The following is a 23,264-nucleotide window of genomic DNA, read 5'->3' as shown; positions in this document are numbered from 1 at the left end:
GAGGCTGTTTCTCAAATACGGTCGGTTGGTTTTTTCTAGCGGAAGGAAAAACTAAGATGTTAAATTGAGGAACTAGCAAAGCCACAGTTTTGTGGGTGCAGCATTGATTCTCATTTTAGTCCAGCAGCAATAGGCATTCTCTCTCTCTCTCTCTCTCTCTCTCTCTCGCACACACACACACCCCCCTTTTTGACTGCCTGAGCTAAAGTGAAAAGAGATTGCATTCTCCCCAGTAGAAAACCCCAGACACCAAATTCAGCAGGCAGATGAATTATGCATGGGAATTGCCATCTCCTAGATAATTTGCTTTTCTTTTTTCTCTGGTTGCATTTTCAAGAAGGAAGTGGATTGATGAAATAATTACCTGTATTTTAATAATTACCCTGCATTTTGATTCCTCAATCTGGTGATAGCCACTAAAATGTATCCAAATGTATGAAATAAAGAGATACCCAAATATATTGATACAAAGTTTGCAACATTTCCCTGTTCGCCATTCCTCAGGCAAGAGTTAGAGCTTAGAGTTCGCTGTGCATTCTGTGAACCTCAGATGGAGCGTTGTAAAATACGGGTCCTTTGTGCCTCAATGATATCATCAGCCCATTTTCCTGCACCCTAAGGACCTGCTTAAAGAAAGAAGTTCCTAAAGGAGAAAGCTAAGTAATCAGTACAAAGTGAAAATTAGGAAAAACTGAAGAATATGTATGCAGTTTTGCATGGTTTGACACCCATTCTTCATCTTAAAAATGGAACTTGAGGCCGGCGCCGTGGCTTAACAGGCTAATCCTCCGCCTTGCGGCGCCGGCACCCCAGGTTCTAGTCCCGGTCGGGGCGCCGGATTCTGTCCCGGTTGCCCCTCTTCCAGTCCAGCTCTCTGCTGTGGCCCGGGAAGGCAGTGGAGGATGGCCCAAGTGCTTGGGCCCTGCACCCGCATGGGAGACCAGGAGAAGCACCTGGCTCCTGGCTTTGGATCGGCGAGATGCGCCGGCCACAGCGACCATTGGAGGGTGAACCAACGGCAAAAAGGAAGACCTTTCTCTCTGTCTCTCTCTCTCACTATCCACTCCGCCTGTCAAAAAAAAAAAAAAAAAAGGAACTTGAATCTCCGTTGCTGTTTCCTACACTGAATAGACACCTTACAGCTTTCCCTTTGGAAAGAGAGGAGGGTGGGCCCCTGGAGGATCTTTTCAGGCTTCACTCCCCACCCCGCCCCGCACCATTGCCTTTCATGTTGAGACTTTTCTTTAGAATATCACCAATTCCATCTCTCTCCTGCGACCACTGAGAGTGACAGTTGTGACACCACCTGTGTGGTGATGATCACTATGTTTCCTTCTCACCCCACACCCATCCTGCTGTCTTTCAGGGCCACCATTCTTCTTAGCACGTGTCAAGTTTTTTAAGCTACACCTTCTAATGTTTCTCTCTCTCTCTCCTCTCTCTCTCTCTCCCCCCCCCCCTTTCTTTTTTAAAGATTTGTTTATTTGAAATTCAGAGTTACAGAGAAAGAAAGAGAGACAGAGAGATCTTCCATCCACTGGTTCACTCCCCCAGATAGCTGCAATGACTGGGGTTGGGCAAGGCTGAAGCCAAGGAGCCAGGAGTTTCATCTGGGTCTCCCACGTGGGTGGCAGGGGTCCAAACACTTGGGGCCAACTTCTGCTACTTTTCCCAAGCCATTAGCTGGGAGCTGGATTGGAAGTAGAGCAGCCAGGACTTGAACTGGTGTCCTTATGGGATGCCAGCATCGCAGATGGAGGCTTCCTTGCTTGCTTGCTTTCTATTCCGTCCTTCCTTCCTTCCGTTTGAGAGGTGAAGAGACAGAGAGCCCCATTCTTCTGGTTATCTCCCCAAATACCCACAACAGCTATAACCAAACCAGGCCAAAGCCAGGAGCTGGAAACCCAATAAAGATCTCAAATGTGGGTAGTTGAGCCATCTTCTGCCTCCCAGGGTGTGCAATAGCAGAAAGCTAAGTCAAGAGTGGAGCCAGGACTCAAAGCCAGGAACTCCGGTGTGGGATACAACACTGTATCCCGTAACTGGTGACTTAACCGCTAGGCCAAGCACCCACCACTGCAGTCTCTTAAAGCAGACTGTCTGGCATTCCTATGCATGAAAGGGGCAAAGTATAAAGAAAGGGGAACAAGCCGGCGCCGTGGCTCAACAGGCTAATCCTCCGCCTTGCGGCGCCGGCACACCGGGTTCTAGTCCCAGTCAGGGCGCCGGATTCTGTCCCGGTTGCCCCTCTTCCAGGCCAGCTCTCTGCTGTGGCCAGGGAGTGCAGTGGAGGATGGCCCAAGTGCTTGGGCCCTGCACCCCATGGGAGACCAGGATAAGCACCTGGCTCCTGCCATCGGATCAGCGCGGTGCGCTGGCCGCAGCGCACTAGCCGCGGCGGCCATTGGAGGGTGAACCAACGGCAAAAAGGAAGACCTTTCTCTCTATCTCTCTCTCTCACTGTCCACTCTGCCTGTCAAAAAAAAAAAGGGGGGGGGGGAACAAATGTAGAGACAGATCTGGGTGTACATCCTAGCCGTTTGCCAAATGTGGAGCCTTAGCAGTCCCTTGAGCCTCTGAAACTCGGTTTCTGCAGCTGTAGAACTTGGCAGGTTCCATCAGCTTAGTAGATAAGGACCTGGGTTCATTGTTCCCTTTCATTTTCCCCTGTTGTGCACCCATGTGTGTATCTGCCACACCTAACGTCACAATGTGGGCATTGTGCCAGGCACTGGAATTAGAATTGTTCTTTTGAGTCTACAGATAGCTATGTAAAGTTAACGTTATTGTTCCCTTATTACAGATAGGCACACTGAGGTGGGGGCTGGGTAAAAAGACGTGTCTAAGGCCGTAGAGCCTGTCAATGGCAGAATCAAGATACACACCTACCTCTTTTCTCCTTTAAATGGGCAGTTTCTTAAAGGTGTGAACCATGTCTGTTTACATTGCATTGTATTTGCTAATATGATCCTTCATTTTTTTTCTGATAAGAAGTCTAAATATTTCTCTCTGTGATTGAGTACTGATTGGTTATTCCCAATGCCATATTTTCTATTGGGAGGAGATCCTCACTGGGTCTGGTGGTGTACCAAGCATTCTTGAAAGACAAATATAGAAATACTTGAAGATATTGTGGTACAAAGGCCTTAAGATAGCAGCTATGAAAGTATGAGATTAGACTGTTTAGCCATATAAAATTTTGATGAAAGAAATGTTACAGTGTAGCCCATTGTAAGTCAGTATTGGTAAATATTTGACAACCCAAGCTGTAAGTTTCAAAAAAATGTGAAGATAAGTTCAACCCATCAAACTAATACAGATTTATTCCCTCTGTATTTTTTAAAAAAGATTTATTTTATTTATGTGAAAGACAGTTACAGAGAGAGGTAGAGACAGGGAGATAGAGGTCTTCCATTCCACTGGTTCATTCCCTAAATGACCACAAAGGCCAGAGCTGAGCTGAGCTGAAGCCAGGAGCCAGGATCTTCCTCCCCCAAGCACTTAGGCCATCTTCTACTGCTTTCCCAGGCCACAGCAGAGAGCTGGATTGGAAGATGAGCAGCCAGGACTCGAACTGGTGCCCATGTGGGATGCCAGTGCTGCAGGCTAGGGCTTTAACCTGCTGTGCCACAGTGCCAGCCCTCCCTCTGTATTTATCTGTAACTCATCATTTTGTTGGTGTTATTTATTTTCTGAAAATGGGCTTGATATTACAGAGTTCAGAAGAACAATTCCAGGGAGCCTATTGAAAATGAGATCACATAATTAAGAATAAATAAAAGCTTTTGCTGCTAATGCTCATATACAAATGTCTGCTGCACGTCATCTCCCTGTTGTTAAGCTCAAATTGCAGTGGGGAAACTGCTAGAGAGTTAGAGAGCAAAGATCAGATAGAAATAGAATATGGGCTAGCTGAATCGATTCCTGGGCACCCATGACCCTGAGGAGGAGGAGGTGTTGCCCATCACAGATGCCCAAAGATCCCTTTGCTTTTCGTGACTCACGATGGATGTGGTTGGGTGTCTCTTAAGATTGTTGCACATTTTTCTACTCTGGCCACACTTCCTCAACTGTAGAAGGTACTTTCTGCTGTCAGTACCTCAGACAGGCAAAGTCCATTGCTCTTGATCACTGAACGTGAGGGCAGCTAATACCCATGCTGTTGGCTTCTGGTAGCTATCATCTTGCAGCTCTGCAGGACCTGTGGGAGTTGTGGGTTCCAGGACTTTGGATGAGGAATCTGATGCAAGAGCCAAAACAAGCCAGGCTGAGAGAGAGCATGGATATGACATCTGGATGTACACTCATACACAAATGTGTACAGACATATGGTACACAATTAAGTGTGGCTCTTAGAGGGTGACTCTGTGTAATATTTTATGTAATTCATAATAGAAATTGGGATTTATTCACCAAGATAACCTTGTAAAAATAGAAATGGCCCCCTCCTTTCCCTTGCTTCCTTCCTTCCTCCTTTCTTCTCTCTCTCCTCTGCCAGGCACCTTTGTGGACACTTTAAGCCCTTTGTCTCACTTCTTTCTAACACAATGCTATGAAGTAAGCACTGTTGAATTACCGATATTCCATCTTTACAGACAAAGAAACGGAGACTCGGAAAATTTATCTAACACGCACAGAAACACACAGCAAGAAGCAGTTGAGTTGAATAATCCAGCATCTTTTCACCCTACCACTTGGCTTCTGGTTCATTTGCTTTTTCAGTATATTCTGATCCTAATTTCCTAACGGCAAACAGGACCACTAGTTTGCAAGTGTGGTGTATGGGAAACCTGAAATGCCTTTACACTAGCTCAGACAGGGAGAGAGGCAGGCTGTGCTCTAGCATTCTAGCATGGGTCGTCTGAGGATTTACATCTTAGGTCCGTGTGTCTGCAGTATAAAGTATGGTTCACGAACTGTGCATCTGAAGGTGTTTTTAAGAAAATCTTTTTGTTCTTTAAATGCTGCTTGATTTGTTTTTTTCCTTTGGCTTGGCTAAACCCAAAGTAAGACTCTGTGGATTCTACTTCTCGTTCTGAACTAGTCAGTGGCTCACTTTGAGGCTTCTGGAAGTAACTTCCTTCTCTAGGCCCCCATTTTCCCATTTCTAACATGTCTACTTCCCTCCTCGTTTTACAGTATTTTTTTTTACTTATTTTTTTTTGGTTATTATTTATTTGAAAGGCAGAAACACACACACACATACACACACACACAGATGAGAGAGGGGGAAAAGAGCAGGCTCCCATCCACAAGTTCACTCCCTAAATCTGCACAATGGCCAGACGGTGCTGAAAACAGCCAAGAGCTGAGAGCGCAATCCGGGTCTCCCATGTGGGTGGCAGTAACTCAGTTTGCTCTGCTATCACTCTTGCCTTCCAAGCTCTGAATTAACAGGAAACTGGGGTCTGGAATCACAGGAGGATACCTGCTCTGCATCACAGGCCCCTTAATCAGCATCTTAACCACCAGGCCTTAAATGCCCACCACTGCACTATTTTGTAAGTAGAAGACAGTGGTACAAAGAGGGATCTGGATGCATCCAAACAAGTCAAAATGGCCTCTAGGCAGAGTCATCTGGGTTTCTGTATTCATATTACCTGCAGTAAGTGTAGGAAGCACCCTGACTGAAGATAACAAGTAGTATATTCCAGATCACTGAGGTTTTGCTTTTAGAAACAAGAGCTAGTGAGGAAGAAAACCACACTGGTACTGCCCCAACCTCCCACTCAGCCCATGAGATAGAAGGACAGGTTAATTCTGCTGCTACTATATGGCAACACAGCAAGGCATATGGGAAAAAACACAGTATGTGTACCTGTATGCATACATCCGTGTGTGCGTGTGCGTGTGCGTGTGTGTGTGTGTGCGTGTGTGTCATTTGGTGCACTCTCAGTTTCAGGCATCCACTGGGGTCTTGGAATGTGGATAAGGCAGTGCTCTGTTCATCATGTGTGCCAGACACTGAGGTAGTGCTGTGAGCTCTTAGTCTCCTGAGCGCCATGGACTGGAAGCAGGGAGCACATTGCAGAAGTCGGAGTGTAAGCTAAGAGGAGGGAGGGCCCTCTGATTCCCACCTCCCACCAGGGAAACTGACTGCCTGAAACCATGATGACTGCTGTTCTAAGTGCAACTGTATCATTGCAGTATTCATTTCTGAATTTGTCTTTTGGCTATTTCATCTCATGTGGAGTCGTTTTGATCTGGTTTGCTTTTGGGTTGCTAAGGAAAATCAGAAGGCCTTTAATGCAAAGTCAAAAATCAATATACCGACAAAAGCAGGGAGCATTCACTCCCCTTTAGGTGCCCTTGTGCATGGTATTTGTATACACAGTTTGGCACATTACTTGCAGCCCATACCTAGAGAGAGCCTCTGCAATATCCAGATTGTGTTCCCCTTCATACGCAGGAAACATGGATGAAATTGTAGTCATACGATACTTGAAATCATGGGGCATTTTGTTCCCCTTGTGTTGGAAAGGTCTTTCTTAAAGACAAAAGTTCTATCTTAAGGTTTTAAAACTTATGATAGAGAAGAGAAAAAATTGGGCCCTGATCCTTGTCCCAGGCAGGACCCCCAGTGTGTCCCGTGAGGCTTGGGAGGTCCTTTAACTTGGGTGTCGTTTCATACTTTTGCAATAGGAGCATGGTCACATAGATAACCTCTGAGGTCCCTTCACCCCTGTATCATGCGACTGATACTTATTTTAATGGACTATTTATTTTGGAATAATGTAAGGAGTTAACAAAGAAGTTGGAAAGTTATGTACTTTTCCCTTAAACCCCTCACTCAATTTCCTCTATTGTTTTTTGTTTGGTTGGCTTGGTTCAGGAACTTTTTTCTTGGGCTGTTTTCCCAAAAAAACTTTTAATTGACATATAAAGTTCTACATATTTATCATGTACAACATAATGTTTTGAAGTGTATATACATTGTAAAGTGTTAAGTGTGTTAACTAACAAGTGCATAACTTTGTACAGTTCTCACTTCCGTGACAGAGCACATCATGTCTACTGTCTTTCCATTTTTCAAGTACACAATTTATTGCTATTAACTACGGTCACCTTTCTGTCCAATTGCTCCCTGGAACGTTTTCCTTCTAACAGTAATTATGACATCTCTCCAAACCCCTCAACCCTCCCCAGCCCCAAGTAACCACCCTTCTACTCTGTACTTCTATGAGATCAACTTTTTTTTTTTTTTAAGATTCCACATTCATATGAGTGAGATCATAGGTATTTATGCTGCTGTGCCTGGCCTATTTCACTTAACATAACACCCTCCAGTTCCAGCCATGTTTCTGGACATGACAGAATCTCATTCTTGTTTACTGCTGAATAGTATACCATTTTGTACATATATCACATTGTCTTTATCCATTCATCCATCGTTGGACATTTAGGTTAATTCCATATCTTGGCTATTATGACTAATCTTCAATAAACATGGGGGTACAGATATTTCTTTGACATACTGATTTCATTGCTTTGAATATATACCCTGTAATGGGATGGATTATATGCTAGTTCTATTTTTGGTTGTTTGAGGAACTTCCATACTGTTTTCTATAATACTTGAAAAGGAACCAAGATGACAGCAAAGAAAACTATTAAAGATTTATAAGAAAATAAGTCCTTTAAAAAAAAGCAGGTTATAAGAGTGAAAAAGAAAGACCTGATGCGGGTACCACAGCATGTGATGGGATTTTTATGAATTGAACAGCTCCTGTAATTCCCTCTGAGACTCTAACCCAAGAAAGGGAGCACTTTAATCGTATCAGACAAGATTTGGGTTACCAGGTAGATATATGAGACACCAGGGAGGTTGTAGAGTTTCCTTATTTGGATATTTTTAAGAAAATAGTAGGTGGCTCTCTTTCTGGGACAGTTTGTGCGATGTTTTACCTAAAAATTCGAGTGAACTGGATCAGCGTGTCTTAGGCCGTAAGTGAGGACCTCCCAGAAGATGGGCCCCGCGTGCTGCTCTGCTCATTTCCCTGTGCTGTGCTGAGCAGCAGAGCCTCAGAGCAGCCGAGCAGCGGGCGTTTGCCAGGGGTCGGCAAGGAGGATGCATCTCAGAAAGCTCCGCATGCTGCTGAGGTAAGGGCAGGCACAGCGGCCCCCAGCCTCTAGGAGCCAGGCTGGGCCAGGCCAGGGGTGCCCACTCCCCGGCTTGCTCCTGTCACAGGCAGCACTTCCGGGTCCCAGCCGTGGCTTGCTGATGGTGTCACTTCCTATTTCTGGGCTCCTGTCAGTGCAGCCTAACCTGACTTTCCTTTGTCCATATCCAAAGCGGCTCCTGAATAGAGCTTTGGGGTTTTTAACAAGCAGGGACTTCATTTCTCAATGCAAAGGTGAGGAAAGGGAGACTGGAGAGGCCAAATGGAGCCTGAAGTTGGCATAGACGGATCAAACCCTAGGTCTCCTGGCTGCCAGGCTTGCTGCTGCTTCCCCTTCTCGGCCGGTTATTTCAGTCCTGGCTCCTTTGGAGGTGTTCGTGTGTATTAATTGCCCCAATGTCTTTATGCTTTAGAGGCTTGATGTGTTCATTTTTTGATGTGCCTCTGTGCTGATTTCTTACTTGTATCTGATTTTTTTTTGTCACAGCCCTGTCTTTAACCTTTTTTACTTGTTCATTATTGATCTTCAGAAATTTTTTTCTTTTAAAAAAATGTATTTTTAAAATTTTATTTGAAAGGCAGAGAGACAGAGAAACAGGGCTCTACATCCTTCTCTCACTCCCCAGATACTGAGAACAGCTAGGCCTAGTCTAGGCTGTAGCCAGGAAATGGGAATTCAATCCAGGTCTGCCGTGTGGGTGGCAGGGACTCAACCACTTGAGCCATTTCATGTGGTCTTCCAGGGTACACATTATTAAGATGCTGGAATTTGGAGGGGATTTTCATTTACTTATTTATTTTCAGTTTATTTGAAAGGCAGAAAGATTAAGACAGAGGGAGAGGGTAAGGCGGGGGGAGGGAGAGAGAGATCCTCCATCTACTGGTTCATTCCCCTAGATGCCCATAACAGAGTCAGGCCAGGTTGAAACCAGGAGCCCGGGACTCCATCCACATCTCTCAGGTGGGTAGCAGGGACCCAAGCACCTGAGCTGTTAATCTGCTGCCTCCCAGAGCACACAACAGCAGGAAGCTGGACTGAACGCAGAGGAACCAGGACTGGAACCAGGCCCTCCAACATGGGCTGTAGGCGTCCCAAGAGGCAACTTAACCCTGCACCAAATGCCTGCCTCCATAGGTGTTTTCATTGTATTAGCCATTTTGCAATAAAATAGCTGTGATCTCTGTACTGCATTTGACATGCCACTTACCTGTAGACTTCATAGATCTCCAGTTTTTTGTCCCCCATGCTTGTGGCCCCCAACCCATGCCCCAGCAACCAGAATGGGCCTTGCACAACACATGTAGGTGAAGTGAAAGAATGAATGAAGGATATTAGAAATTAAGATAACAGTGCATTAGGGAATAACCAGCTAGTGCATAAAATTAACCAACTTTTTAGAAAAAAAGACGACAGATATTTTTTCCTAGAGAAAAGTACCTACATGGAATTATAAATATAATTTGAGAGGTCCATGTACCTCAGATTGAGAGTGCCTGGTCTCAACAATCAAAGAAATTGAATTAAAGTATAGGAAGACTTCAAAAAGTTTGGGGGGGAATATAGAATTAAAAGAGAAGTCCATTTTAGGACAAAAACTTATGAAACCAATGCAGTTTTTTTCACAGCACACATTTTTTCATGAACTTTCTGCAGACCCCTCGTATTTCTCAGAAGTCACTGAAGTCAAGCAGCCTGAATTCCTAGGGTTCCAGGTCGGTGTTTTTGTGACTTTTTCAGCAGCATTCAGAGGCCTCAGAGCAGCAGGTGCTCTGGCGTCAGGGCCTGAGTCCGTGGGCTTCAGGGAGAAAATGCACTGGGGAGTCCCTGAGCCCTCAGTGGGGGCGAAGTCTGGATTGTAAAGTCCCTGTGGTCAAGCACCAAATGGAGAGGGGCTGTGGATTTTCCAGATGTGGCGTGGCGAGCATCACCGTCTACAGCCTAGGGAAGGAGAGAGGAGCTGAGTCACCGAGAAGCCCCAGCCTGGAGTGTCCCCTTTTTCACAGGAGTTTTGCTGTGTGTCACTAGGGCTGGCATCAGGAATGGGGGAGGTATCAGGAATGCAGCTGGCAGGGGGGGGGTATCAAAGGGCAGGAGGCAAGGATGAGAAGAACTCCGTGGTTGGTGATGGAGCCAGTGCCTGTGTGCCTGGCTCCACACGGCTTCAGGAGCCCCTCAGTGGCGTGCTCAATGCCATAGAGGCTCCCAGTGTAGTCCTGGGCTCATCAGGCTGGGAGCAACCAGCCGCTGGCTTCCCATGAGTCTGCACCGCCCGGAGGGTGTCCGAGGAGAATCTCTGTGCCCAGCCTTGTCTGCCCTTCCTCCTGAGGCAGAGATAAGAAGGCTCCACTCTGGCACAGACCTGGGGAGAGCAGCACACCCGCAGGATGAGGAAGACAACCTAGAGGAGGCCGTGGTTTCAGGAATAGCTCAGGAGTGTCCCTTTAGATGGTGCTCTGTAGCTGAGGCCACGTAAGTCCATTTGGTTTTCTGAATGAGGTTATTTTTAAAATGTACTTTCAGAATCATCACTTACCCAAAAGTCAGGCAACCCCATATCCATCCGGGAAATGGTCTCCCAAGAATACAGAGTAAGCTACTGTGTATTCTCAACATCGGAGCCCCTCCTACAGGCTGCTTTGTAACACGAGAAAGGTGGGATTAAGTGAAAGCAAAGATTTTTTTCCTTATTTTATCTTGATGGCTCTCTACAAGAGTATATGGGTATTTTGTTTTGCTTCTGAGTACTATGTGTTTTATGTTTGATTTCTTTAGTCATCCTAGTCTAATGCTAAAGATTGCAATATTCATGTTGTTCTAGATGCCATGGTGTTTTGAATTACTCAATAAGCCTTGAGGAGTTTGGAAGTTGGGTAACTACACTGTGCTGGATGTGCACTAAAAATATTGAGGTAGAGCTTCAGGAATTTGAGTCCTGAGTATCCAGTTTTACTTTAACCACCGAGTCAGGTTGCAGGAAAAGTGGGACACATTCAAAAGAGTTCCTTGGTGTTGTAAGGCCAGGTTACAGGTGCCTCCCTGATCCTGCCAGCTTATGTAACTGGGCATCTGTGTATTGAATCTCAACACTGCCAGCTTCCAGGAGTGGTTGTCACCCGGGAGCATCTCCCTCTTTTCTCTCTCCTTTCTCATGTTTTCATGATCAGTTCTGAAAGTCCTCAGAGAAAATTCCAGTTACATTTTTACATGTACGTCAGAGGCTTCACTTCCTCCTGTAAATTCTGCAGCACTGCATTTGATAATAAACTCCTGCAAGTAGTTTCTCTATTCAGACTTCAGGAAACTTGTGTCGAGTACTTTCATAATAACCATTCTCAGAAATTCCCTCTCACTGCTGATCTGGGAAGTACCAGCTCCCTTTAAGCAGAACCTCAAACTTTACTGTAATTTTAAAAAATAATCTTATCATTTTTAATAAAAGTGAATGCTTGGTACATTCTTTGACCAAATGTCTTGGGGTATACAGCTACTGATTTATTTATTTATTTATTTATTTGAGAGGTGGAGTTGAGAGAGAGAGAGAGAGAGGGAGAGAGACAGAGAGAGAGGTCTTCCATCAGCTGGTTCATTCCCCAAATGGCTTCAGTGGCTGGAACTAAGCCGATCTGAGCTTCCTCCAGTCTCCCACACAGGTGCAGGGGCCCAAGCGCTTGGGCCATCTTCTTCTACTGCTTTCCCAGGCCATAGCAGAGAGCTGGATCAGAAGAGGCACAGCTACAGCTACTGATTTAATAAATGTAAGTGCTCACAGAAAGCACTCTAACAACCAGACATGACGTGGATGAATGATCTGAGGTTTATCTTCTTAGATTTATGATTTGGGCATTGAGTCAGAAGCAGAGTTCCAAAATTTACCACTGATGCGCAAGAGAACTTAAGATGGCGAACTTAGGGCAGGGCAAACTGAGACGATACAGTCATTAAATAAGGGCCAGTGTGGGTGCAGAGCAGTAAAGCAGCGCTGAACAGCTTGCTCAGGCCCTGGATGACCCATGCCCTCTGCAGCCCTCTGCTCAGGCTCCCAGCACCGCACGTAACACCACACGTGGCCCATGACTGCAGCGCTCTCTCCAGTTTGCTGCCAGTATGGTGCCAGCGATTTGCAAACTGTAGCCCTCACCAGTTATCCTTACTAATTTTACTAATGTTCTGGTAACTTGCACCTTGAAATAAGCATGATTTGAATTTTTGGATGCAAAGGCAAAGGCAAAGGCAGACTATGTAACCAGGGTTTGTTTCTAACCAGTGTGCTTCGAAATGGCCTGACCTGCACGTCTTTAAGTTAATTATGTTCTCTTCCTGTTGCTCCGCTTTCTGCAAATGCACGTTCAGTTCAGTTAGCTAAAGGGTCTCTTCTCTGTTGTGGACGTTAGTGGCCCTGGGAATGCTGTCCTTTCCCTGCTCTGGCCCTTTGCCACCGCCCACCTGGCACTGCCTTGAGGAACGTGTGCATGGACGAAGTATCTCGTTTCATTGTACCTTTCATTTCCTTCTCTTATAAAAAGAGGGAGTTGAAATAAGTTATTCCTAAGCTTCCTTATGTTCCTAAAAGTTAGGTTGTGTTTCCATGACACAATGCTCCTGGAATGGTTAAAAAAAAAAAAAAAAAAAAAAGACTACCCAGATACCTATTTGTGCTTGGGTCCAACAACAACAAACTGTGTCACAGCAACAGCTATTGGCCAGTCCTTCTCCAGTTCTTTTAAACTAATTCAATCCACTTCTCTTTTGCTTTAGCTGTTAAGTCAGTGAAGAGTTGGATGTTTGTGATTTGACATATTTCTCACTAGGTGGTTTCTGTCTGTTCATCCTCCCCACTCACAAATGTGTTAGCAAAATGTTGTTACAGATGCTGAAAATTTTGCATATTGACCTGTCTGCCATTGTTTAAAACCCACACGGTGGGGATGGCATTTAGTTTCAGGGTAAGAAGCCTGTTAGGACACCCACTTCCCATCTCACAGAGCCTGGGTTCAAGTTCTGGCTCTGTTCTTGAGTACAATTTCCTGCTAATGTGCACCCAAGGGAGCAGTAGTAATGGTTGAAACAGTTGAGTCCCTGCCTCTTATGTGGCAGAACTGGACTGAGTTGAAGGCTCTTGTCTTCAGCCTGGCCCCATTGTGGGCATGTGGTGAGTGAACCAGCAGATGGGAGCCTGCTCTCTCTCTGTCATTATCTCTCCCCCTCAAATAAATAAATTATAGATTCAAAGGACATGATTTTAAAATAACCTGTTTTTTTCTTCATCTGTTTTTATTTGAATGGGTCATATAGTGTTGATGTTAATGCTGAAATATTTGCTCTACTTTTTTCACTATACCATAATCTTTTTAAGATTTTTTTTTAAGATTTTCATTATTACCCAGCACAGCACTTCTTTTGTTTCTTCTCTGACCCTGCTCTTGACACTTAACAAATGGTGTCATTCCCTACCGGTGCTTCTCTTTCTCACCAGTCTCTTATAGGGCTCTAAAACCTAACATTCCTACACCAAAGGGCAGGGCAGGTTGAGATCCAGAGATTCTGTTTTTCCTCCTTGCTTCTAGGGTAACTAACTGACTCAGTATAGACTTGCTTCATACTGAATGGAGAACAGTGCCTGCTTATAGTAGGTAGTCATAAAACGTGTTAATGAACAGATATATCTTATGGTCCCATGAACACCTAGGAATCAAGAGGTTAAGACACTGAATACATGAAGGGCAAGCCAGCTGTAGGGATTAGGCCAGATTTCACCACAAGATGTTCCTCCTGTTCATGGGAGAGCCTTCTGTTAGTGTCTTTGTGGAGCAGGGGTGTAAGCGAGAGGCAAGTGAAATCAGTCACCAAAATTTAACAGCATACTCAGAATTGTACACTAATGTCTTCAACCAGAAGCCTGATGCCTTAGCCTGTGAGTGCAGAAGGATCCTCAGTTGGAATGCTTAGGCTCATTACAGGATATTTTTGAATTCTTCCACGGGGCCATACATACTCTAGACATTTAATGAATAATTGCTGAGTGAATGAAGGAGTGTGTAGAATGAGTATCTAATTTTGAATTTGAAGGTGTGGAAGCTGAGTAGATGGTGTAGGAGAGGAGTGAAGACTTGAGACTGGGGTCCTGACTGCCCCTCTGCCCAGCTGTGTGATCTGAGATACAGATCTTAGCCCCTCCGAGCTTGTTTCCTGCTCTATAAAATGAGAATATGCCATCATCCTATAGAGAGGAACATTATAAGAAAAACAAAGCTTTTGTTTATTGCACCCCACCATCCTCTTCCTAAAGCCTAGATGCAGATTTTGCTGTCCTCAGTTCTGCTGCCCGAAGGAATGGGTTTGTTTGTCTCACAGGGATGGAGGGAATCATAGAACTGATGACACTTTGCTCTTTGCATTAGCCCCTGGAGAACCTGGAGTTAGATTTTCAGCCTACTTCTGCCAAAGCATGCAGGGTCTCTGTGTGTGTATTTTAAGTAAAGTCTCTCCCTGCCATCATCTTATTTCACCTGCACACTACTTTCCTTTTCATCAGTTGCATCATTTAGTCAGCTTAACCCTTGGCTTTGTCTTAACCCTTGTGTCTTAGCTCAAAATTATTTGTAGATAAAGCCAAGAGAAAGAGTGAGAGAGGAGAGAGAGATAAAGAGAGAGAAAGAAAAAAGGCAGAAGGAAGGAGGGAGGGTAAGAAGGAAGGAGACAAAAACTGAACTAGTCAGTATCTGCCTCTGTGTTATTATAATATATAAATGAGATTTTGTTTATTTCTACAATTAAGATCTCAAAAATGTTTATTTTCCTTCAGATAGCCCAATGGGTTACTATATTCTTAGATATATAAAGCAAATAATAAAATAAAAATTATATTGATAAAAAAATTGGATTTTAATTGAATTAATATATAACAGTATGTACTAATTCTGTGATTTTCAAATCTTCCTCCCTTGAGTTCTCATAAACCAATCAGGTAACAAGAAAATAAGATGATGGGAGTGGCAAGAACATTTATATTTTTTCAAACAAAGACTCTCAAAATTGCTGTTTTGTAAAGACTCAAAATTCCAGCTTTGTTGGCTTTATTTCGATGTGACATTTTTGTTAATAAAGAGTTGCTTGGGGAAGCAAAAGTTTGTAAACACCAATATATGTATGCAGCAGGATAATAAGTTAGTGGGTAATGGATGTGGATTTGTAAAATTGAGTGTCATATATTTGGGGTCTGTAGGTTTCAGTGTTAAAACTACTTCCTTTTTTGTGTGCTTGTAAGTTGCCATCAAGAACAAAACAGCAATATAGAATGGTACAAAAATACCAAGAAGAAATCAATTTAAAACAGCCTGTCACAAATTTAAAGTATTTGGAAAATCATTTCCACTAAAGTATCCAAAATATAATTATAGATTGAAATACTCCATCCTCCACTCTCCCATTCCACTTAACTCTTCCCACCAGGAGGTCCAGCAAGCCTATTGGAAACCTGCGGGTGTGGATTAGCTAAGGGCCTGGGAAAGAGAATGTACTTTCTGTTTCATTCTCTTTCTCCCCACTAGAGGACAGCATTAATGCACACAGGGAAAAGGAACTTAGTCAAGGACCAGCACTGTCATCAAGACTAGCTTTCTTCAAAGGAAACAAACAGTGCCCCCAAATCCAATATATGAATTATTAAAGGGTCAGATTCCCTTCATTCATCCATAAATATATAGACAACTGGCTCCATCTGAAGTTATAAAATGTACTTGTTGGCTTTGCTAAACATGTCATTTTTACTATGAATATGAAGACATTTATGTAAAAGTATGTAAAAGAGATATTTATGTCAAAGTGTGTTAGTTGTGTATTGCTGTATGACAAACTACAAAAATATTTCTCTATTCTGATTGAGCACAGCTCAGTGGCTTTGCTGCTCCATGTGATGTTGGCTGGGACCATGGTTATCTAGAAGGTCGGATGGGCTCTCAGGTGGCTACTAGTTGATGCTGGCTGTCATCTGGGAGCTCAATAAGGACTGTTAATCAAAGCACCCAGTTCTCATTCATTGACTTCTTTGTGTGGCTTCAGCATCTCACAGCACAGCAGTGTGGTACCAAGAGGGAGTATCCTAATCCAAAAGGAAGGAAGCCAAGATTTCAAATGTTCTTCACATCACCTGTTGTCAAAGCAACCACAAGCCCAGCCCTTAACTGAGGGGAGAGGAATAAGCTTTAGCTCTTGATGTGAAGAGCAGTGTGTGTCCACAGGGAGGGGGTAAATTGTTGAAGGTCATGCTTGGAGACCACTGCATGCAGGACTGAGAAAAAGCCCACCTCTGACTTACTTTCTTTTTTTAAAGATTTATTTATTTATTTATTTGAAAGTGTTACACAGAGAGAGGAGAGGCAGAGAGAGAGAGACAGATCTTCCATCTGCTGGTTCACTCCCCAGTTGGCCACAATAGCCAAAGCTACGCTGATCCCAAGCCAGGAGCCAGGAGCTTCTTCCAGGTCTCCCATGTGGGTGCAGGAGCCCAAGTACTTGATCCATCTTCCACTGCTTTCCCAGGCCACAGCAGAGAGCTGGACTGGAAGTGGAGCAACTGGGACTTGAACCGGTGCCCATATGGGATGCTGGCACTGCAGGTGGTGGCTTTACCTGCTATGCCACAGCGCTGGCCCCGAACTTATTTTTGCAAAGATACTTACACACCATGAGAGATGCAAAAGACTATTTCTCCATTAAGTAAACAGGAATCACTGCTTCGTGTGGTATTTTAGAATTAACTTGCACAGATCTCAATCCTGTATTCTCTTCCTCCCCAGTTAGGTTGCCTAAAGCAATAAAAAAAAAAAAAAATGGCCAGAGGATCGGTGTCCGATGAGGAGATGATGGAGCTCAGAGAGGCTTTTGCCAAAGTTGGTGAGTAGACCTGGTACCTCAGAGGATGCCATGAGCCAAATAGCATAGCACTGGGAACCAGTGTGGTATTGGCTAGAGGAGCTGGGGAACCTATTTTTGAAAGATGATATAGACTCCTTCCCACCTGTAGTTTTTTTTCCTGGAAATGACCCCCGACATATCTGCCTATTCTTTACTTGGTTTCCTTCTCTTACTCTTTATCACTACATCTGTGACTGACCCAGGAGTTTCTATAAAGTTCTTTCAGATTCAATGAACAGAACCTCTGCTTTGAGATCAGAATTCTTCTGTGGAGGTTGGAAGTGATGCTAATGCCCATCTCCAATAGCAACAGGCCTCTTGTGAAGTTCTGACTCTTTCATAGGGTCAGGCCATGGCCCCCTAGTGATTGCCTCTCCGTCCCATCACCTGCTCGCTAGTGCTCCCTTGCCTCTGTGCGCTCAGCCTGAATGGTCCTATGGCTTCATTGCGTCCTTTGCGTTACAGATACCGATGGCAATGGATATATCAGCTGCAATGAGTTGAATGATTTGTTCAAGGCTGCTTGCTTGCCTCTGCCTGGGTACAGAGTAAGAGAAATCACAGAAAACCTGATGGCCACAGGTGATCTGGACCAAGATGGGAAGATCAGCTTTGATGAGTTTATCAAGGTAAGTGCATTTGAATAGAAGGCGATGCGTTTGAAACTTAGAACTTAACTCAGTTTTGAAAAATACAGACATTCCTTCCTATCCTTCTTGCTTCAAAATTTCATGCTCTTTCCTTTGTGATTTTCTTGATCCCTGCTTGGTTTTCTAAAGATTCATTGTATTTTGGCAGATTTTCCATGGCCTAAAAAGCACAGAGGTTGCCAAGACATTCAGAAAAGCGATCAATAAGAAAGAAGGGATTTGTGCAATTGGTGGTACTTCAGAACAGTCTAGCGTTGGCACCCAACATTCCTATTCAGGTAGGCTCTGTTGATGGGTGGGAGTCGGGTGGAGGTGGAGAAGGTCTCGGGATGCTAACGGAGCTGAGGGTTGGAGGAGAGGGAAAGGAGTAGAAAGGGTCCATGTCTACAGGGATTGTAGACTCTCAACTTGGTATTCAAACAAAAGGGACACAAGCAGTGACAGAAGAAGCCAGTGCCACTTCATGGGCTCCTACCTGTTTTCCTGTGTGTCAAGGGGTCAATTCTTGGCACATAATATAGGAGCAGTCCTTTTTTGATGTAGGGTCTGATGCTAGATAATATCACCAGCACTTAGAAAATAAAATAAGGCTGCCAACATTCCTTCGTAAATCTTATGCACAAAATCAGCTGCTCAAGTTTCTGTCTTTAGACTTCGTGATTGTTCTGGACACCTGCTGAGGGGTCAAAAAAATTGTGTTTTCATCAGTTTGGAAGAAGCTTGTATATTGTTCTGAAAGCTGCCATCCAACAGCATTAATGGAAACTTCTAGTAACTCAAGTAGTGTAGTAATCTCACATTTCCTAAACCGAATTCTTTAAAACAGGTAGTTGATCTGAGAGATACCTGTCTGTGGTGGCTAAGACAAAGTGTAGCTTTTTATTTATGGGTGCAGGAATTTCCAGAGCCTTTGTTTAGTCAGATGTCCATTATGAGTCTGTGTGACAATGACACACAATGCAGTGTGACACAAGCTGATGACTCAGGCTTCTTCCAAAGGACACTCGTTTTCAGTGACATACAATTTGAGAAACACAGTGCTGGACTATAAGACACATCTTGAGTTTGTGTTAAATCTTCTAAGACCTACTCATGGCAGCTTTCCTGATAGGAAAGAAATATAGTATCACAAATGATTTCATTTCATTAGGACTTCACTGAAATTATATGAAGAAGTTCAGAGATAACTCCAAGTATTATCCATATCATACAACATTTACATCAGCAAAGCTACAGGAAGAGCCCAGTGTTTTAGCCTGTATGCATTGGATCACAATTATATTTGGAGTGTATCTCTAATACAAGTATTTATTATATATACATATACATGCAATATAAATATAACTAGGTATGTATTTGCTTCTAAATACAGCATATCTGCATATATATTTTATATAGTTGTTGCTTTGTTCTAAATCTGTATGTTTTATGATCTAGAATTAACACAGATTTGTATCTATTTCCCAAGTGGTCTGAGATTTTTAAAAGCCAATAAATGTGAGACAATGAGATCATGGACTGGATAATCTTGTAACGTTTCTCCTGGGCATAAGAATCTGAGCTCCCTGTGGATAATTTTGTTTATCTGAAACTTTCACTTTGCCAATGAGTCTTTGTGATCATTTGCCTGCAGAGGAAGAAAAGTATGCCTTTGTCAACTGGATAAACAAAGCCCTGGAAAATGATCCCGACTGTCGGCATGTCATCCCCATGAACCCAAACACCGATGATCTCTTTAACGCTGTCGGGGATGGCATTGTCCTTTGGTAAATAGCACTCCCTTCTTGGTTTCCAAAGAACTGCCTGTTTTATGGAGGAGAGCATTGATGTGTTTATCCTGGACCAACTTCCTCCGCTGTTCCGCTGCTCCTGGAATGTATTTTCTGGTCTTTGTCTTGCCAGGACCAAGAGATCAGACTGGTTTCCACAGCCATTTGTATTGAAAAATATAAAAGTGGTATTGCTTGGGTGGAGAGGAGGGATACACAGAACCGATAAACATAGACATAAATAAAGACGAAAGTAACACAAGGTCAAAAGCAATTGTTTGGGGGCCATCTGCCATTTTGCTTTGTCTGAGCAAGGCCTATCGTGAAAGCAGGTAGACTTGAGAGTTGCAGCCCCAGGGAGCTGAAGCAGACCAGCCCAGTGCAAGCTGCCGTCCTTCAGCCAAGGGACTTCTGGATGGCACAGAAATACCCAGCTCCAGTCTGGAGGGCACTGGAGAAGGGGCGCTGACTGTCTCCTCAAAATACCCAGCTCCAGTCTGGAGGGCACTGGAGAAGGGGCGCTGACTGTCTCCTCAAAATACCCAGCTCCAGTCTGGAGGGCACTGGGGAAGGGGCACTGACTGTCTCCTCAAAATACCCAGCTCCAGTCTGGAGGGCACTGGGGAAGGGGCGCTGACTGTCTCCTCAAAATACCCAGCTCCAGTCTGGAGGGCACTGGGGAAGGGGCGCTGACTGTCTCCTCAGCAGGCCTCTGAGCACAGGGCTGTCCGGTCAGGGTGGTGGGTTTGCAAAGGCCGCTGTAGCTGTTGCTTTAGCGGCTTCCCCGCCACTGCAGGCCACAGTGATTGTGAGATGGGAGGACAAGACATCGACTCCCCCTCCTGTGCACTGATCAGAGAAATGCTATTTTTAGTGTTTTACTGAGTAAATTTCATCATGAAATTTCACATTTAAAAGATTCAGCTGCTAAAAAAGAAAAATAAAGACCAAGTTCTGAGTTGTCAACCCCTGGTCTTCTCTCAATGTTCATCTAGTTTTGCTTCCAACACCCTGTAACTCTTGGGTATGCAGCCAAAGACTGCATGAGTGGCTGCTGAGGCACCAGCAAATACACTCACTCTCCCCTATGCACAGTCTGCTTATAGCTTATAACTGTGGCATTTTTGCCTTTTATTTTCCTTTATGAGAATGCCCTTCCCCACTCTCCCTCTCCTTTATATTTACCGTGGAGTTTTCTGACCAACCCATGCCCCACCATCTCTCTCTTCACTGACTTCTGGCCCTGGGAATGCAGTGGAGGATGGCCCAAGTGCTAGGGCCCTGCACCCACATGGGAGACCAGGAGGAAGCATCTGGCTCCTGGGTTCAGATCAGCGCAGTGTGCTGGCCGTAGTGGCCATTTTGGGGGTAAACCAACGGAAGGAAGACCTTTCTCTCTGTCTCTCTCTTTCTCTCTCTCACTGTCTAACTACCAGTCAAAAAAAAATTATTTAACTTTTTTTTTGAAAGACAGAGTCACAGATTAAGAGGGAGAAACAGAGAGAGAGAGAGAGAGAGAGAGAGAGAGAGAGATCTTCTACCCATTGATCACTACCCAAGTGGCCACAACAGCCAGGTCTGGGCCAAGTCAAAGCCAGGAGCAGGCAACTCCATCTTGATCTCCCACGTGGGTAGCAGGGACCCATGCACTTGTGTCATCTTCCACTGCCATTGCAGGTGTATTTGCAAGGAGCTGGTCTAGAAGCAGGGCAGCCAGGACTCAAACCAGTGCTCCTATGAGAGGCCACCATTGCAGGTGGCAGCTTAACCTGCTGTGCCATGACACCAGCCCCTACTCTGACTTTTAAAGGACATATTATTTGTAATGCTTTGTGAATTATTATGTTTTACTTTGAACTGCTAGATAATTTTTTTAGCTTTTTTATAGAAAGCTTTTATTCAATAAATATAAATTTCATAAGTTAGATACTTTTCATATTCATATATTTTATCTCTATAATTAGACTTGGCAAATAGGGATACCTTGTAGTTTTTTCTTTTGATTTGATTTGATATTTATTTATTTGAAAGGCAGAATTACAGAGAGAGAGAGAGAGAGAGAGGAAGAGTGAGGGAGGGGGAGAGAGAGAGAGAAATGTCTTCTGTCTGCTGATTCACTCCCCCAAATGACCTCAACAGCCAGGGCTGGGCCAGGTTGAAGCCAGGAGCCAGGAACTGCATCTGGGTCTCCCATGTGGGTGCAGGGGCCCAAGCACTTCAGCCACCTTCTGCAGTTTTTTCCAGGCACATTAGCAGGGAAACGGATCAAAAGTGAAGCACGCAGAACTTGAACCACTGCCTATAACAACCTGCTGCACCCCAGCGCTGGCCTGGATACTTTATAGTTTTAAAATCAACTGATTTCCCTACATGTTCCAGAGCTGCTAATTTTCTACTAGTTTTATATTTTTTAGCTAGTGACTCAAGAGCTGGTTTTGCCTAAATTTCAGTAAAGTATGTTTTATTTAAATATATGGACACATGAGAGCACACACACACACACCCCCCCCAAAGTTATGGAAATACTTCTATAAAGAACACCCACCAAAAAGAGTAATTGCTAAAAATTGTTAGGAAAAAAAGTCAATGCTGTTTCTTATTAAAAAAAAGATTTTATGTGTCCCAAAGATTAAAATAATACTAACTTGAATAAAATCAATTTTTCATAAAAAATCATTGCTTGCTCTGGATATCTGATCAATGTGTTAGATTCTTAAGTGGGGGAAACTTTTTAAAAAGTATTGATAAAATAATAACTATAGAAGGATTTAAAATTATATGATTAGTTAAAGACATACATTTTGATCAGGCTTTAAACAGAAATGTAGACATTACATAAGCCAAGGGAGTATAGTCTTTTGCATAGAGGTAATAATTTTCATTGCTAGTAAAGTAAAAATGCTCATGGGAAATTTGCCTTAATATGCTAAGGAAACCAGAATAATTTTGCAGCTCTTTAGGTGGGTGAACAGAGTCCTCATTTCCTACTCCAGTGTACTCCTGTGGGCTTAGGAACACTGACTTTCCCACAGATAGTTTGGATCTAGTCATATTGTATAACTGATTTTGTGGCTGGACGTGGGATAGCACAGCAGATGCTGTCATGTTCAACTAGGAATGCTAGAATTGAAAGCTGTTGGTACTAGACTCTTACTCAGAAGGCTGCTGTCTTTTCATTGTTTCTCTTTCAGTAAAATGATCAACCTGTCAGTGCCAGATACCATTGATGAAAGAACAATCAACAAAAAGAAACTCACACCTTTCACCATTCAGGTATGTCTTCCTACCATTCCCTTAGTATCAGGTTTGCTTGCAGTCTGTGAGGACTGTAACTGTACAGTCAGCCCTTTGCAGGTGCTCAGACATGACTCCCGAAATCCAGGCTTTTGGTTGGTGATTTATCATAACTAGTGGGGACCGAAGGAAATATTTCTGCTTTATCTTTTACTAATATGGCAGGGGGGGGGGAGGAAATTTGGGGGGATTTTAGTGACTAAGAGAAAGGTTGTATATTTTGGCCACTTAGGAGTAAATTTCACACTGGCTAAAGATTGAACTCAGATTTTCCCTTGCAATGTACCTTTGAGCTGATGCCAAATATAGCATTTTAGCTGAAAAGATAGGCCTTTCTAAGAAGTGAGGGGCATGAAAAACGGGAAGCACTCTGGCAGCCTTCACAGTGATATTGGCCACAACTCTGAGTGTAATAAATAAAACTTGCTTTTATTCCTTCAATTTGCTGATTAACTGGAACAGTAGCCAGCGCTCCTAAGCTGTGTTTCTCTCTATACTCTAATATTTTAACACCATT

General features: G+C 43.8%; 1 protein-coding gene across 2 annotated transcripts in view; it reads left to right on the top strand.

Annotated features, from left to right (window-relative positions):
• LCP1 (lymphocyte cytosolic protein 1) overlaps nt 1-23,264 on the top strand; it is a 58,485-nt gene that overhangs the window by 4,102 nt on the left and 31,119 nt on the right. Inside the window, exons 2-6 of one of the 2 annotated variants that reach the window (XM_062194173.1) lie at nt 16,921-17,013; nt 17,500-17,663; nt 17,833-17,962; nt 19,318-19,450; nt 22,645-22,726. In XM_062194173.1, coding sequence (XP_062050157.1) covers nt 16,950-17,013; nt 17,500-17,663; nt 17,833-17,962; nt 19,318-19,450; nt 22,645-22,726 — 573 coding nt within the window. In that variant the 5' untranslated portion in view covers nt 16,921-16,949. Of the gene's footprint in view, nt 1-16,916; nt 17,014-17,499; nt 17,664-17,832; nt 17,963-19,317; nt 19,451-22,644; nt 22,727-23,264 lie in introns of both variants that reach the window. The other variant, XM_062194172.1, reaches the window with a different exon arrangement.

This window comes from Lepus europaeus, chromosome 6 (assembly GCF_033115175.1).
Source record: "Lepus europaeus isolate LE1 chromosome 6, mLepTim1.pri, whole genome shotgun sequence".
Classification (NCBI taxonomy): domain Eukaryota; kingdom Metazoa; phylum Chordata; class Mammalia; order Lagomorpha; family Leporidae; genus Lepus; species Lepus europaeus.
The sequence above is the reverse complement of the archived record's forward strand: the minus strand, read 5'-3'. Positions and strand labels throughout refer to the sequence as shown.